The 14,138-nt window shown below is 36.5% G+C and overlaps 1 protein-coding gene across 2 annotated transcripts in view; it reads left to right on the top strand.

The window, feature by feature from the left end:
• The window catches only part of LMBRD1 (LMBR1 domain containing 1), a 153,971-nt gene that overhangs the window by 36,131 nt on the left and 103,702 nt on the right, over positions 1–14,138 (top strand). For both annotated transcript variants that reach the window (XM_031012196.3, XM_063707694.1), the window contains one exon: positions 9,292–9,352. In XM_031012196.3, coding sequence (XP_030868056.1) covers positions 9,292–9,352 — 61 coding nt within the window. The remainder of the gene's footprint in view (positions 1–9,291; positions 9,353–14,138) is intronic.

The raw sequence follows: 14,138 nt of genomic DNA, 5'->3' as shown, positions 1-14,138 counted from the left end.
TGACTTTTCTGGACTTGAGGTTCCTCATTTTAAAAATGAAGGGTGTGGACTAAAGGTTTCTGAGTTTCCTTTAAATTATGCAAATTACTTTTAAGTTTCTTACTAGCTTAAGCTTCTGTGACTCAGGAACTGTCTCTGTTGTTATAGCCCCAGTATTTAGCTTTAGTACTTAAATATTTGAATGAAATAGTTTTTCATTTATCTTAATAATGCATGATTACAAAATAACTTCCTGAATTGGGCTCAATTAGGTAAATAATTTTATTTTATTTTATATTTTATTTTATTTTATATATATATTTTTTATTTTGTTGAGATAGAGGCTCACTCTGTTGCCCAGGCTGGAGTACAGTGGCATGATCTCGGTTCACTGTAACCTCCGCCTCCTGGGTTCAAGCGATTCTCGTCCCTCAGCCTCCCAAGTAGCTAGGAATACAGACATGCAGCCACCATGCCCGGCTAGTTCTTTTTGTATTTTTAGTAGAGATGGGGTTTTGCCATGTTGGCCAGGCTGGTCTTAAACTCCTGGCCTCAAGTGATCCACCTGCCCAGCCTCCCAAAGTGCTGGGATTGCAGGCATGAGCCACGATCCCTGGTCCAAATGGGGTAAATAATTTGAAAATATTTTTGTAATTAGGTTTAAATTTATTCTGATTACTATGAAAATTAGATATACTCTGATTGCTGTGAAAACCACATTTTTTTTTTCTGTACACCATTTAGTTAGCAAGTTTTAATTGAGCACTTAGTGTGTGCCAAACATTGTAATGTTATAAATATAGTAACTAACATCTATTAAATATTTGCTGTGTGTCAGACTCTATTTTAAGTGATTTACATTTAGTAACTTCCTTTGGTCTCTTAAACAATCCTGTGAGATAAGTAGTATTATCTGTGTTTTTGTGGGTGAAAAATCAAGGTTCAAAGAGGTGAAGTAACATAGCCTGTAAGTGCTGAAGCTGGGATTTGAAGCTCCGCAGTTTGGTTCCAGAGAGCTTTGTTCATGAGGTTTCTTGGGAAGATGGCTTCTAAACAAGTAAGAGATATTTTCAGGTAGCTTAGTAAATAGGATACCTACCAGTGATTCTACATTTTTTCAAAATATAAACTTAATTCACATTTTATATTTTGGGTTGAAACATTATTTCTAGAGAAAATGACGAATTTTACTGGTATCATTGGGTTTTCTCTGCTTTTTATTATTGGGCAAGAATAAATACACTTTTAATAATGTTAGACATAGATAATTAAATGGTCGATTGTAACATTATGAGGTCATTTTCTCTGAGAAATAAGTGTCATTTTAGAATTAAATTCTATAAAAATGTTTAATTTCTTTTGGCTCTGTGTATCGCTTTGTTTCTTGGATAAGAGATTTTGACATTTTCAGAATTTCTGGATATTCTTTTTATTTTAAAACAGTGTAGTATACTTCCAAATGTACAGTACATAATTATAAATTTCTAGGGTATTTTTCTTTCTGAAAGCTGTTAAGTTTAAATAGATAATGATATATATGTATATGTGTGTATTCTGATGTATAGAGGTCATATAATTATCCCTGGTATAATTATTGTTTGAATCGGAGATTTTTTTAGTTTAGAATTGAGGATGTTTGATTTATTTAGATTTTGTGGGAAAACATTTCATCTTTATACATATGTAACAAACCTGCACGTTGTGCACATGTACCCTAGAACTTAAAGTATAATAAAAAAAAATTTCTAAAGTGTTTTCATGAAATTATGAACTTTCTATTAGATTAAGTATTGTTTTGGGCCAATGCTTAAATTAGTGCTTGCTTCCTGGGAAATAGGTTTGTTTTGTTTCTTTGTTTTCGATATTTAAATCTATGAGATTGCATTATACTTGTTTGAACAAGATTTTAAGAGTCCACTAAAGAAGCAAAAATATTAACTATAAAAATTGAGGGTGCTTGTTTTAATACATGTGCCCTTAAAAGAAAAAAAATATGGCTGTAGTTAACACACTATATTTGTTAAATCTAAATGTTACACTAATATTTAGAAGGGGAAAAAATCTGTTAAAACTTTTCCCTCTACTTTTTTAAAGCTTTGTTTCATTATTAGGATATTAGTTATTCATCAATTGTTGGTTCTCGTTTTTTTCTACTTTTCTTTTTTTGAGACGGAGTTTCACTGCAACCTCTGCCTCCTGGGTTCAAATGATTCTTCTGCCTGAGCTTCCTGAGTATCTGGGATTACAGATGCACACCACCATGCCCAGCCAATTTTTTGTATTTTTAGTAGAGATGGGGTTTCACCATGTTGGCCAGGCTGGTCTTGAACTCCTGATCTCAGGTGATCCACCCGCCTTGGCCTCCCAAAGTGCTGGGATTACAGGCATGAGCCACTGTGCCTGGCCTTTCCTACTTTTCATTATTAAGTTGTCTCTAGTTCTGTTTGCTTTTAGCTTAGATAATGTATCAGTTTTTTTCTTGGTAGTTTTTTTGATACCTTGAAACATTCTGTGTGTCTGTATTTTCCCTTCTCATTTTGGGCGGCTCGGTGAGGATTAGTGAAATTCATGAGTTTTTATTTGAAACTGGACTATTTGCTGACTCTCAAAAGTAGAACTGAAAAAATTTTTGAAAACATTTTCTTGATAAACTCTAGACAGTAGTTTTTCCTAAAGTTATTACTGAATTCAGGTGCCTAGTGAAAGATAAGTTTAAGTGTTTAAGAATTAATTCTTCAAACTTCATGCCATGATTGTAAATGTAGTCAGAGTAAAAAGGATGCCAACGTGGTTTTGGTCTATTCCAATCTTGTTTGTAAGGATGAATGTACAAGTTGACATTGTTTTCCATGATGAATGCTAATGTATAATAATATTTACAGTGTGCATCTGAAATTCCTAAATGAATATATGCATTCTCTAACTTTCTCTACTTCCACCTCAAATATTTTGAAGCCTCTCTCTAATTATGGACTTGGCTTCTAAGGTATAATTATTTGGAAACTCCACATATTAATGATTGCTAACATTTTTCTTAAAAACAGAAGGTGCCCAGGCTTTTCTGTGAGCAGGCAGTCATTGCTAGTTTCTTTATTTTTGTTTTAGTTACCCTTCTAGGTTTCTCTGCCTTCTTATGGCAGGGGTATATTATAATGCCTGAGTTGTTTCTGTTGACCTTTCTTTCAACATATGGCATTATTAATAATTTTAGCTAGATAATTTGTTTCTAGCTTTTTTCTAAAGTAATTAACTTTTTAGATAACAGAAAAGAACCTTTTAGAGTACAGCTGGAAGTGCTGTCTTTAACAGTCTTTGATAGTTGGCCAATAACATTGGATGGGGATAGACATGAACTATACTGATCCAATGGAAAAAAAAAAGAAATTGACACTAATATGAATAAATATTCTTTCTTTTATACAACATGTAAAAATAAAAAAATTAGTTAATATTAAGGTATGTCATGAAAACATTTAATGTTTTGGTGTTTGTTCATATCTTACTCCTGTTCCCTAATTATGAATATCTTTATGGCCTGTTATTAGATGTCTGGGCTAAACTCTACTGCTCCCTCATTCCTATTTTCAAATGGTGGGAACTGTATCTTAGAACTTTGTGCTCCTTATTGAACCTTAAATATGTTTATTTACTTAATATTTACCAAGTATGTAGTATGTGCCTGACAATTGTAGGTACTGGAGATTAATCATTAAGGCAAATGAGGTTGCTTTTCTCATGGAGCTTAGTCTGCAAGGGCAGATCAATAGTCAACAATAAAATAAGGTAATAAAATAAAATAAGGTAACTTTATAGTGATAAATTCTATGAGGAAATAGATTGATATGAGAGTCTAGTCAGGTTATGAGTGTTTTGGAGAGGGGGATAGGAAGGCGAAACTGCTGAGGTTTCTTGCCATGATACCTGGATGAGGAGCCAATCTAGTAAAGAGCCAGAGGGAGAGAGCCTTTAGGGAGAAGCAGCAGCAAGTATAGAGGCCTTTAGGCCAGGATGAACTTGGCTTATTTGGCTGACATGTATTGTTGAGGGTTTTGCTTTGGTAAAAGCTGAGATCCAGAATAAGGCAGGAGCCAGACTGTTCATGACTTTTAAGTCATATTAATAAGTTTAGATTTTCTCCTAACTGCAATATGAAGTTAATGAAGGTAAAAGATAAAGGTGACTTGGGCTAGAGTGGTGCTAGTAGAGAAAAATGATTAAAATTGGCATGTATTTTAGAGGTAGAGCTGCTGGGATCTGCTGATAGATTAGATATAGGGGGACAGGTGAAAGAAAAAGAAAATTGGAGCACTGATGCCTAGGTTTTTGTATACCTTAGAGAAATAGGGAAACCTAGAGGAATAAGAGGGCATGTGCATGTGCATGGGCAAGTGAGGGGGTGTAGAGAAAAGAGTTATAGTTCGGACAGGCTACCTTTAAAGTGTGAGGTGTTAAGTAGGGAGTTGAAGCTCTGTGAAGAGCTTAGGGCTGGAGAGAAGTATTTGGGAAGCAACATATGGATGATATCTACAGTTATGGACTGACTAGCAGCTGGGAAGACTGAGTAGTCAGAGAAGCCTTGACATTGGACCGAGGGCTGGAGTTCTCTATCGTGTGGAAGGTCAGCTGAAGGGGAGAATCTGCAACCTGAGAGGTAAGAAAAACAGAAGAGGGAGGCTTTATGGAAATCAGAATAATGTGTTTCAGGAAGAAAGAATGATAGCTTTTTTCAGTGGTGTTGAGAGGTGAAGTGAATGGGGTAGAGAAGTGACTGGTGGCTTTGATCAGTGGTGACCATGAAGAATAATTTCAGCAGAACAGTAGGGTGGTTAGGTTGAGTGGGTTAGATATGGACAGAGAAGTAAGGAAGAAGTGATAAGGAATGCTGACAACTTTTCAGGAAGTTTTTGTTCTCTACGAAAGTGAGAAGCGGGTTAATGGAGGTGTTTTTATTTGTGGTGTTTGTGTATCTCTTTGTGTTTAATAGTTACTAGAATTTGTATATTTTAGAATTCAGTACAGTGAGAGAAATTTTTGAGGGGAGAGAAGGTATCATTGCAGGTGCAGTTTCCTCCAGAAGGGTGAGTGAAAGTGAAAGGGTTGGGTGTAATAGGAGTGTGGGTACTTCAGAGGAAAGAAGGTCTAGAATTTGGATACAAATGGAGATAGGTTTTAGATTTAATAGTAAGTTGAGTGAGCTCCTGTCTTGGGACTGCAAATTATTTTAGAGACCTCTAAGTCAGTATTTCTCAATCATGGACATTTTGCCTTGGATAATTCTTTGTTATGGGGGCCTGCCCTGTGAATTGTAGGTGTTTAGTGGCGTCCTTGACCTCTTACCTCCTAGATTCCTGTAGTATACTGACTCTGTCCACCATGTCTCCGGACATTGTCAAATGCCCCATGGGGATCAAAATGGCTCCTGAATGAGAACCACCATTTTTATGGTGAAGTTATCAGGTAAAAGTGAGGAGAATCATTTTGGAGTTTTGGGTTATACAGCAGGTTTCAAAAGTCAACTTGAAAAATGGGGAATGGAATTTACATATACGACCAATTACATTCTTGTTCTGTGGAATTCATATCCTTGTCTTCTGAAATATTATTCTTTAATATTCTTTATTTAGTTCTTGATTGTCTCACATTCTTTTGTGTACTAAATGACTCTGAAGTTTCTTTTAGTTTCTACTTTGAGAGGCAATAGTTTATAAAACATATCAAGGTCATAGTGGTTCCCAAAATTAGAAGGAAAGTTTTACAAACTAAGCTCTCTTGACAATACATCAAGTATCTTGGAGGCAAGAGAGTATGTAAAAGCCAAATACACTAACAGTACTTGAGTGATGTTGTATATCTTACACATATTTGTAGCTTTAAAATAGTAACAGCAATACTCCTGTTGCCACAAGAACTGGTTAGGCAAAAGATCCTTATAGAGTAAAAGATGCTAAATTTCAGTGATTCTTTTGCTTCAAGTTAACCTTCAGACTTTTTATTTTTAATATTTTTTTTTTGAGATTGGGATTTTGTCTGATTTTAAACTAATCTTTAAGTGATTCTTAGTGGAGACATTACTACCTCCTGGGGCTGTCTTGGAAATTGGTGGGAAGTTTGTATAACTTATAAGAAGTAAAAAAAAGATAGTTGTCATTATTCTCTGGCCCATTGACACATTGTTCTTAATTTGCTCATCTTCAAAATCCTTTTAGTCCAGGCATGGTGGCTCACACCGGTAAACCTAGAGGCTGAGGCAGGCAGATCACTTGAGTCCAGGAGTTCAAGACCAGCCTGGGCAACGTGGTGAAACCCAGTCTCTACAAAAAATACAAAAATTAGCTGGGCATGGTGGCATACACCTGTGGTCCCAGCTACTTGGAAGCCTGAAGATGGGAGGATCACCTGAGCCTGGGAAGGTCTAGGTTGCAGTGAGCCATGATCATGCCACTGTACTGGAGCCTGGGTGACAGAGTGAGACACTGTCTCAAAAACAAAACAAAACCCACAAAAATACTTTTAAACTTCTGTTTTGGTACAGAAGTAATCACTAAAGAAGCACAGCTCTTAGGAGTTGAAGCTTTGATTATGTACATATTCATTTGGTTACTTGAATCATTGATGAAAAAATTTTCAGTCATTGCACAGAATTCTCCCCAGTGCTTTCCCATTCTATGTGGTAAGCACTACTTACATTTTCTTTTCATTTTTTCTATAATATGTTTGGATATTTCTTTCATTACATTTTTTAGACAAAGATTACATGGGTTAAAACTTTTGGTTATGATTTGTTCTGTTTCCTCCTACTCAAAAGTACTTCATAGATATCTATCTATGCTAGTTTATATAGGTCTCATTGTTTTTAATGTCAACATGTTATTCTATGTTATGCATGTACAGTAGTAAATTTTACTATTTCTATTCTGGCATTTAGATTGTCTCCAGTTTCATTTTTCTTTTAAAAAATATTTTAAACGACCCTACACCGAATATTGTTGGGTAAAGGACTCTTGGCCCAAAACCAATAAATGTTACTTAGTACAGGCTCTAATTTACCCTGACAAGGGTCAGCAAGTGCTCAGGTTCTTTTGTAACTACATTAGGCAAAGAGAGAAACTCTCCCAAAGTGCAGGTGCTTTAGTAGAGGCATATAACCTCCTAGTCTTTTCTCTCTCTCTCTTTTTTTTTTTTTTTCTTGAGACAGAGTCTTGCTCTGTTGCTCAGGCTAGAGTGTAGTGGCATGATCTTGGCTCGCTGCAACCTCTGCCTCCCAAGTTAAAGCAATTCTCATTCCTCATCCTTCCAAGAAGCTGGGATTATAGGTGTGTACTACCATGCCTGGCCTCAAACTCCTGACCTCAAGCAATCCACCTGCCTCAGCCTCCTAGAGTGCTGGGATTACAGATGTAAGCCACCGCACCTGGCCTCTTAAGGATGGTCTTGCAGGTAGAATAAACACCTTGGACTTGGGTGCCAAAGAATATGAGCTGAGTAGGTACAAGTGGTTCACTGAATGCTAGGACAATTGCTGAACACCTGGAGACTTTGGGGTTCTTAGTCCAATGAGTGATGGAATTTGGTACAGCTCCTGCTGTGTGGGAAAGGAAGGGCCTATTTGGGCTAGCTTATCGCTTTGTAAGAGCTCCTGAGGTAATTTGTTGGACAAGTAGTATTGTCCAATGAATAAAATATCTATGTACTAATATCCATCCTAATTTGTGTGAATATTTTTAGGATCGATTCAATAAAGAATGTCTACATGGTAGACTATCTTACTGTGTAGCAGATGGCTTTCCCTCCACATTTTGGCATTACTGGATGTTATTGTTTTAAATTTTGCCAATAGGTAGGTCAAAGGCTATATAATAGTAGATTTTCACGTTTTATTAGTAAAGGATAGTAATTGGGAAATTCCTTCTTGTTGGTCTTTTTCAAATTTATTTCTGGCCCTAGCTTGTTTTGTCAGATGATTTTTAGAATCAATATGTTAATATACTCTACCTCCTAGCACAATGGGATTTCGATTGGTGATATATATTAATTTTAAGATTAATTTGGATGGCAGTTGGTATTTACAGTCTTTACATGTGGGAACAGATGACTTTCCATTTATTAAATTTGTTATATCCTGTGATTTATTTTTTATATGGTTAACATTAATGTTTCTATTTGGCCTATTAAGGGTTTGTTACTATTCCTTATTACTATTGGGAACATATTGTTTTTATTGTGCTTTGGACATCAAGGTTTTGCCTTTGTAGAGGTAAGTTTGGATTTTCTACATTTTTTTATATTTTGGGCATTTATCAGCAAATTTATAGCTACTCGTTGCTAGAGGTGTTTATGGGCAAAAAAAAGAGAAAAGAAAAGAAAAATCCTTAATTATCTTAAGAGAATTAAATATTGATGCCCTTTTTTAAGAGCACTCATAGAATGTTGACACTGACTTGAGCTCTTTAAGTGTTTATAAAACATTGACCTGGATTCTAAATTTTGCTTTATACTTAATAGCAGTGATAAGTCCTTTAGATTCTCCACGTTTAATTTTTCACATACACTGAATTTAGAGTATAGGCCAAAAGGCTTGACGTTGTACCTTAGTTCTGACATAATAGATTTTTTTTTCTATTGGAAAAGATTAATTTGAATTATATTTTCTAAGCTTAGTAATTTGAACAACCCTTGTGTGGGATGAATGCAAAGGAGATTAGACTGATTTTTCCTGTAGGTTTTTAAAAAAATGTATAATATGCTCAAATATGTTCTTTCTGAAGTACTAATCAGGTTTGTTACTCTCTGCATAAAATTCATCACTATTTTCCATTGCCCTTAGGACAAAGTCCAAAATACTCAGCGTGACTCACCAGCCCCTGACATATGTGTCCTTCTCTTACCTCTCTCCACCTGCTTTCTCTTACCTTTCCTAAAGCTCACTTGAATGTATATTTAGCTTCTTGAAGCTTTTTTCAAACGTTCTGTGTATGTTCTTTACTCCCTCTTCCTTCCTACTATTTTCTCTGTTTCCCTGAGATCATTCTCCCTCCTTTCAGGTCTCAGTTTAGTCATTTTTGAGAAGCCATTCCTGATCTTCAGTCTGAGTTAGGTGCCTTTTGCCTTTGTGTTTTCCCAGAACTGTGTTGTCTTATCTCAGCATTTACATACTGAAATTTGTCTATTGTCTGTCTCTCACTTATTGAAGACATAGATTGTTTTTATTTGAGTGGATAGATTTTGGAAGTGATAGTCGTATTAAAACTTGACTCTTAATTGTTAGGCAAATGGATGTTTCATTAATATTTCTATTGTTTCCTTTTATCTTAGGACTGGGCTAATGCTAATGTCAGCAGACAGATTGAGGACACTGTATTATACGGTTACTATAGTAAGTATCTTTCAGTTTCTTTCCCTATTTGGACTGCTAACCAAAATATTGATACGACTCCGATGAGTGGAGAACCCCAGGTTCTTCCTCTTGGGTCGAATTAGAAAAAAATGACATGGACACACATGGAGTAGTTTTAAGGAGCAGGGAGTTTAATAGGCAAGAAAGAAGGGGGAAGAAAGAAATAAGAAGCTCCCCTGTACAGAGACAGAGGGAGGGGAGCTCCAAAACCAAGAGAGGGAACCCCACCTGCCACGGATACCAGTCAGGTATATGAAGAGGCTGAAGGTGGCAGTGTTTGATTTGCATAGGGCTCAGGGGATTGGTTTGACCAGGCATGTCATCCACAGAGCCTGTAAAAAAAAAAAAAAAAAAAAAATGGACCCTCCCACCTAGCCTTTTAATATGCAAATACAGGGTGCCATGATCTTCTACACAGGTGGGGATATGTGGGGACGGCCATGTCGCCAGGAACATGTGGGGCAAGGGCAAGAAGAAGAGTGCTGGTATTGCCAGGTTTGGGTGGACCCAGTTTCTAATGGCTTGCATTTGCATATCAAAGGTTGCCTAAACTTTTCTGGAGATGCTTTAAAAGATGAAAACTTCCTAAGGACCCTTTTCCTCTCTATCTGCCTACAATAATTTCTTAATAACTCCTACAATATAAAGCTACATATAAGCTTTTAATTTTGAAACCGCATATGAGATTTCTGTTTTCTACAACAGGAATAAATAATATGTATTCATTTTCAAAATCCTGAAACTTCTTGAACCTACTTTGCTTCATTTAGATTCACTTTGTAACACTTCTTTGTAGCAGTTCAGTCAAGTTACTTTAAATCTCACCTCTCCTTTTATCATTACCAATTTCCCACTCCTGTTTTTTTTTATTTTAAATTTCAATTTTCTAAAAATTTTTTCTAAGTATTGCCATTAGTAGACTGCAGTCTCCGGGGAATTTGTACTATCAACTTTATTCTCCACAGAGTCATTTTAATCCCGGACTTATGGTTGCTTGGCTCCTCCTCCTTCCCTCCCTCAAACATCCTTCTCAGTATTAGATTATAAAAGCTTTATAATAATACAAAAGCTAAATGTTTCCAGAATTTTCTCTTTGAATAAACATGAAACTTGTGTTTTATAAAAAAAGTGTAATTGTTGAGTTAGGAGAAGGATGTCTTTTTTTTCAGCAATAAAGATGCTGAGTAAGATCTCAGTAGGACATTAAATGGGAAACTGAAAAAAATCTACAAAAGTTTCTATGGATGGGATATGTTTTCGAGTTCCATTGAATTGTTCTTTTTTTTTTTTTTTTTTTTTGAGACTGAGTCTCGCCCTGTTGCCCAGGCTGGAGTGCAGTGGCACAGTCTCGGCTCACTGCAGCCTCCGCCTCATGGGTTCAAGCGATTCTCCTGCCTCAGCCTCCCGAGTAGCTGGGATTACAGGCACACACCATCACGCCCAGCTAATTTTTGTATTTTTAGTAGAGACAGGGTTTCACCATGTTGGCCAGGCTGGTCTTTAACTCCTGACCTAGTGATCTGCCCATCCTGGCCTCCCGAAGTGCTGGGATTACAGGCGTGAGGCACCGTGCCCTGCCCCATTGAATTTTAATTCAGCTGCTTTGCTCCTTTGCCTTTATCCTAATCTAAAATCTGTAGGCCCCATGAAATTTTATTTCTTTTGGGTAGATTTTAGTATTTATGAAATTTCAAAATATAATTTATTATTTCTGATGAATATATTAAATATAATAAAATACAATTTTGACCTATTAAGTTAAAAGTTTTGAAATGGAGCTATATTAAGTAGAATGTTGCCTTTTTAGTATAAATAGAATATAAATACTTCTACACAAAGTTTTCGGGGGGGGAGGTCTGTCACCTGTATGACACTAAAGTGTAGCGATTCTGTAGAACATATGTTGAAATAAGCCAGTTTATACGTTAGTGAAGTCAAGGTCTGTGAACTGTATCTTATCGTTGAACCTAGAGGCCATTGGACTAATCCTTTGTAACTAAGTTCACAAAAGACTTGTAAACTGGAATGTTAATTCATGCAGGCTTTTTCAGTTTGTTGCATGGAGAGAATTAAGCCCACAGAAAAGAATTTTGTAAGTATTTTTCTTAGTCCTCCCAAAGATAGTGTGTCCTCAATCCACTCAAGGATAATGTGCCCTTAGTATTATTTTAAATGCCTGTGTGATAAGTTAATCATTACAAACAGTAGATGTCTTGGGACTTAAGGCTTGATTTCCTATAGAACTTAATTTATAGTGAGAAATATAATTGCTTTGAATAGGATAGTTGAGACAGTGATCTAGGAAAAAAAATTGTTTAAAAAGCCAGATTATGAATTGAAAAATTTGTTTTATGACCATGGAATCAAAACAAGAAAATTTAATTGGATAACATGAATGGTTAGTGGTATAATATTAGCCATCTCCATCTCAGCTATGGCTAATAGGCCTTTGGCTCTGACCCAGAGGTGACCTACAGCTAGGAACCTGAAAGGATTCCATAGCTTCGAAGGTAGTTACTATCCTGAAGCTCAGCTGTTTCTTTTCAAATGCTAGATACTATCTAACTGCCCTAATAGGAAACATCTAATTTGTCTTCTCCTGGATTTTGAGGACTATACAGAGTTCAAACAGAAAACACAGTTTTTATCCATCTCTTCTGTCAGAGGCTAAGTTTGTCTAATCCTTCCTATCCCTCCTAATATATCAACATATTTTCATGATCTAACCTTGTCAGGCACTGTGTAAGACTTTTACATTCAAAATCTTATCTAGTTTTCATGAATGCCCTCTCTCCCTTTTTTTTTGTATTTTCTACCTTTCACAGATGAAGAAATTGATGTGGAGAGATGTTGAAGATCACTTTGTCAGTAAATGGCATAGCCCAAAGTAGTTCTTATTTCCTCAGCTGTAGCTTCTTACTGTTAAGTGAGCTGCCTTTTGATAAATAGTACTGGGGATGTTACTTATAAGAATGATTAGCAGCACTGAACTCCCAAGAGCAGCTTCAGAAATCATCTGGGGCCTCTTTTTTTTTATTTTTTGCGACAGAGTCTTGCTCTGTTGCGCAGGCTGAAGTGCAGTGATGCAGTCTCAGCTCACTGCCACCTCCACCTCCTGGGTTCAAGCAGTTCTCCTGCCTCACCCTCCCTAGTAGCTGGGATTATAGGCACATGTCATCACGCCCGGATAATTTTTTGTATTTTTAGTAGAGACAAAGTTTCACCATGTTGGCCAGGCTGGTCTTGAACTCCTGACCTCAGGTGATCCTCCCGCCTCAGCCTCCCAAAGTGCTGGGATTACAGATGGGAGCCACTCATTGTGCCCGGACCCCTTTTTTAATTTTTTTGAGATGGAGCCTCCCTCTGTTGTCCAGGCTAGAGTGTAGTGGCACAATTTTGGCTCACTGCAACCTTTGCCTCCTAGGTTCAGGTGATTCTCTTGCCTCGGCCTCCCGAGTAGCTGCGATTACAAGCGTTCGCCACCATGCTCAGTTAATTTTTGTGTTTTTAGTAGAGATCGGGTTTTGCCATGTTGGTCAGACTAGTCTCGAACTCCTGACCTCAAGCGATCTGCCCGCCTCAAAGTGCTGGGATTACAGGCGTGAGCCACTGCACCTGCCCACTGGGGACATTTTAAATAATACAGAATGGTAGATTGTATCCAGAGAGATTCTAATTTACTTTGTTGTGATAGGCAGCCTGTGAATCTATTACTAAAAAGTTAATGGTGCTGATTCTGATTTTAGCACAGCCAAGTTTAGAAACCAGTGGCCTAAGTCAGTGGCTTTTCTAAAGATGTCTCGTGCATGTGCAATGAGATAAAGGTTTGAGGGATAAGGCGGCTAAGCATTGACTCCATGGGACCTACTTATGCTTTAATTGTCTTTTATGTTTGGGTTCCATGTGTGTTTTCAAAAGAAGAGCTTTCTGTTAACAGATCATGTGATAATCTCTTTTCTAGAATATTAAGATTAATGTTTAGATGCCTAATTCATGATAACTTTGAGTAAACTGTATACATATTTTCCTTCATAGAGTTTCTAATGCAGGGTTTTTTCTGTATGTGTCAAGTTTTCTTAGGTACCAGTTTAGGTGCTAGTTTAGATGCTGGTTTTCCATAGAGGAGAAACTGATCAAAAAGGTTTAAACTCTTAAAACTCCTAAAGAAGTTTTAGTCATCTTCCTCAATGAAATTGTTTAGGAGTGTTAACTACTTTCAAACTACTGATTCAAATTTATAGTCTCACTGCTTTTTCATACTCCATGACATTGAAATCTGTTGGCCCATTTGCACTTTGAATGGATCTTTTGTCCATTTGTCAAATGCCAAATAAGACAGTTGACATTATGCCTTATTCATTTGGAAAATATTTGTTCAGTGAATAATATAGGTCTTCTGAATGTTGACACATATCATTATACATTGAAAAAACCACATTTGTTAATATCGCCATTATTCTTATCAGAAAAGTATATATTGAGAAGCTGTAAAACTCAAAGATAGATTCAAGTTTTCCAACATTCTAATTTTCTCTTGAAAGCTTCAGTTTTATCATTGGTGACAAATACTGTCACTTATTTCCTTTGGAGTGACAGTCTCACTGTTCATTTTTGAGAAAGCCTGTCTAATAATCAAGTCTGGATAACCATTGCTTATCTGTCAGTTGTTCTTTCAAGTAAAAATGATGTTCTTTGAAAAAAAAAGTGGCTACTGTAGCTCACAACTCAAAGAGCGCAGACAAAATTGAGATGTTGTGAGACACAA

This window comes from Gorilla gorilla, chromosome 5 (genome assembly GCF_029281585.2).
Source record: "Gorilla gorilla gorilla isolate KB3781 chromosome 5, NHGRI_mGorGor1-v2.1_pri, whole genome shotgun sequence".
In the NCBI taxonomy this organism is placed as follows: Eukaryota; Metazoa; Chordata; class Mammalia; order Primates; family Hominidae; genus Gorilla; species Gorilla gorilla.
This window is presented reverse-complemented; position numbering and strand designations above follow the sequence as displayed.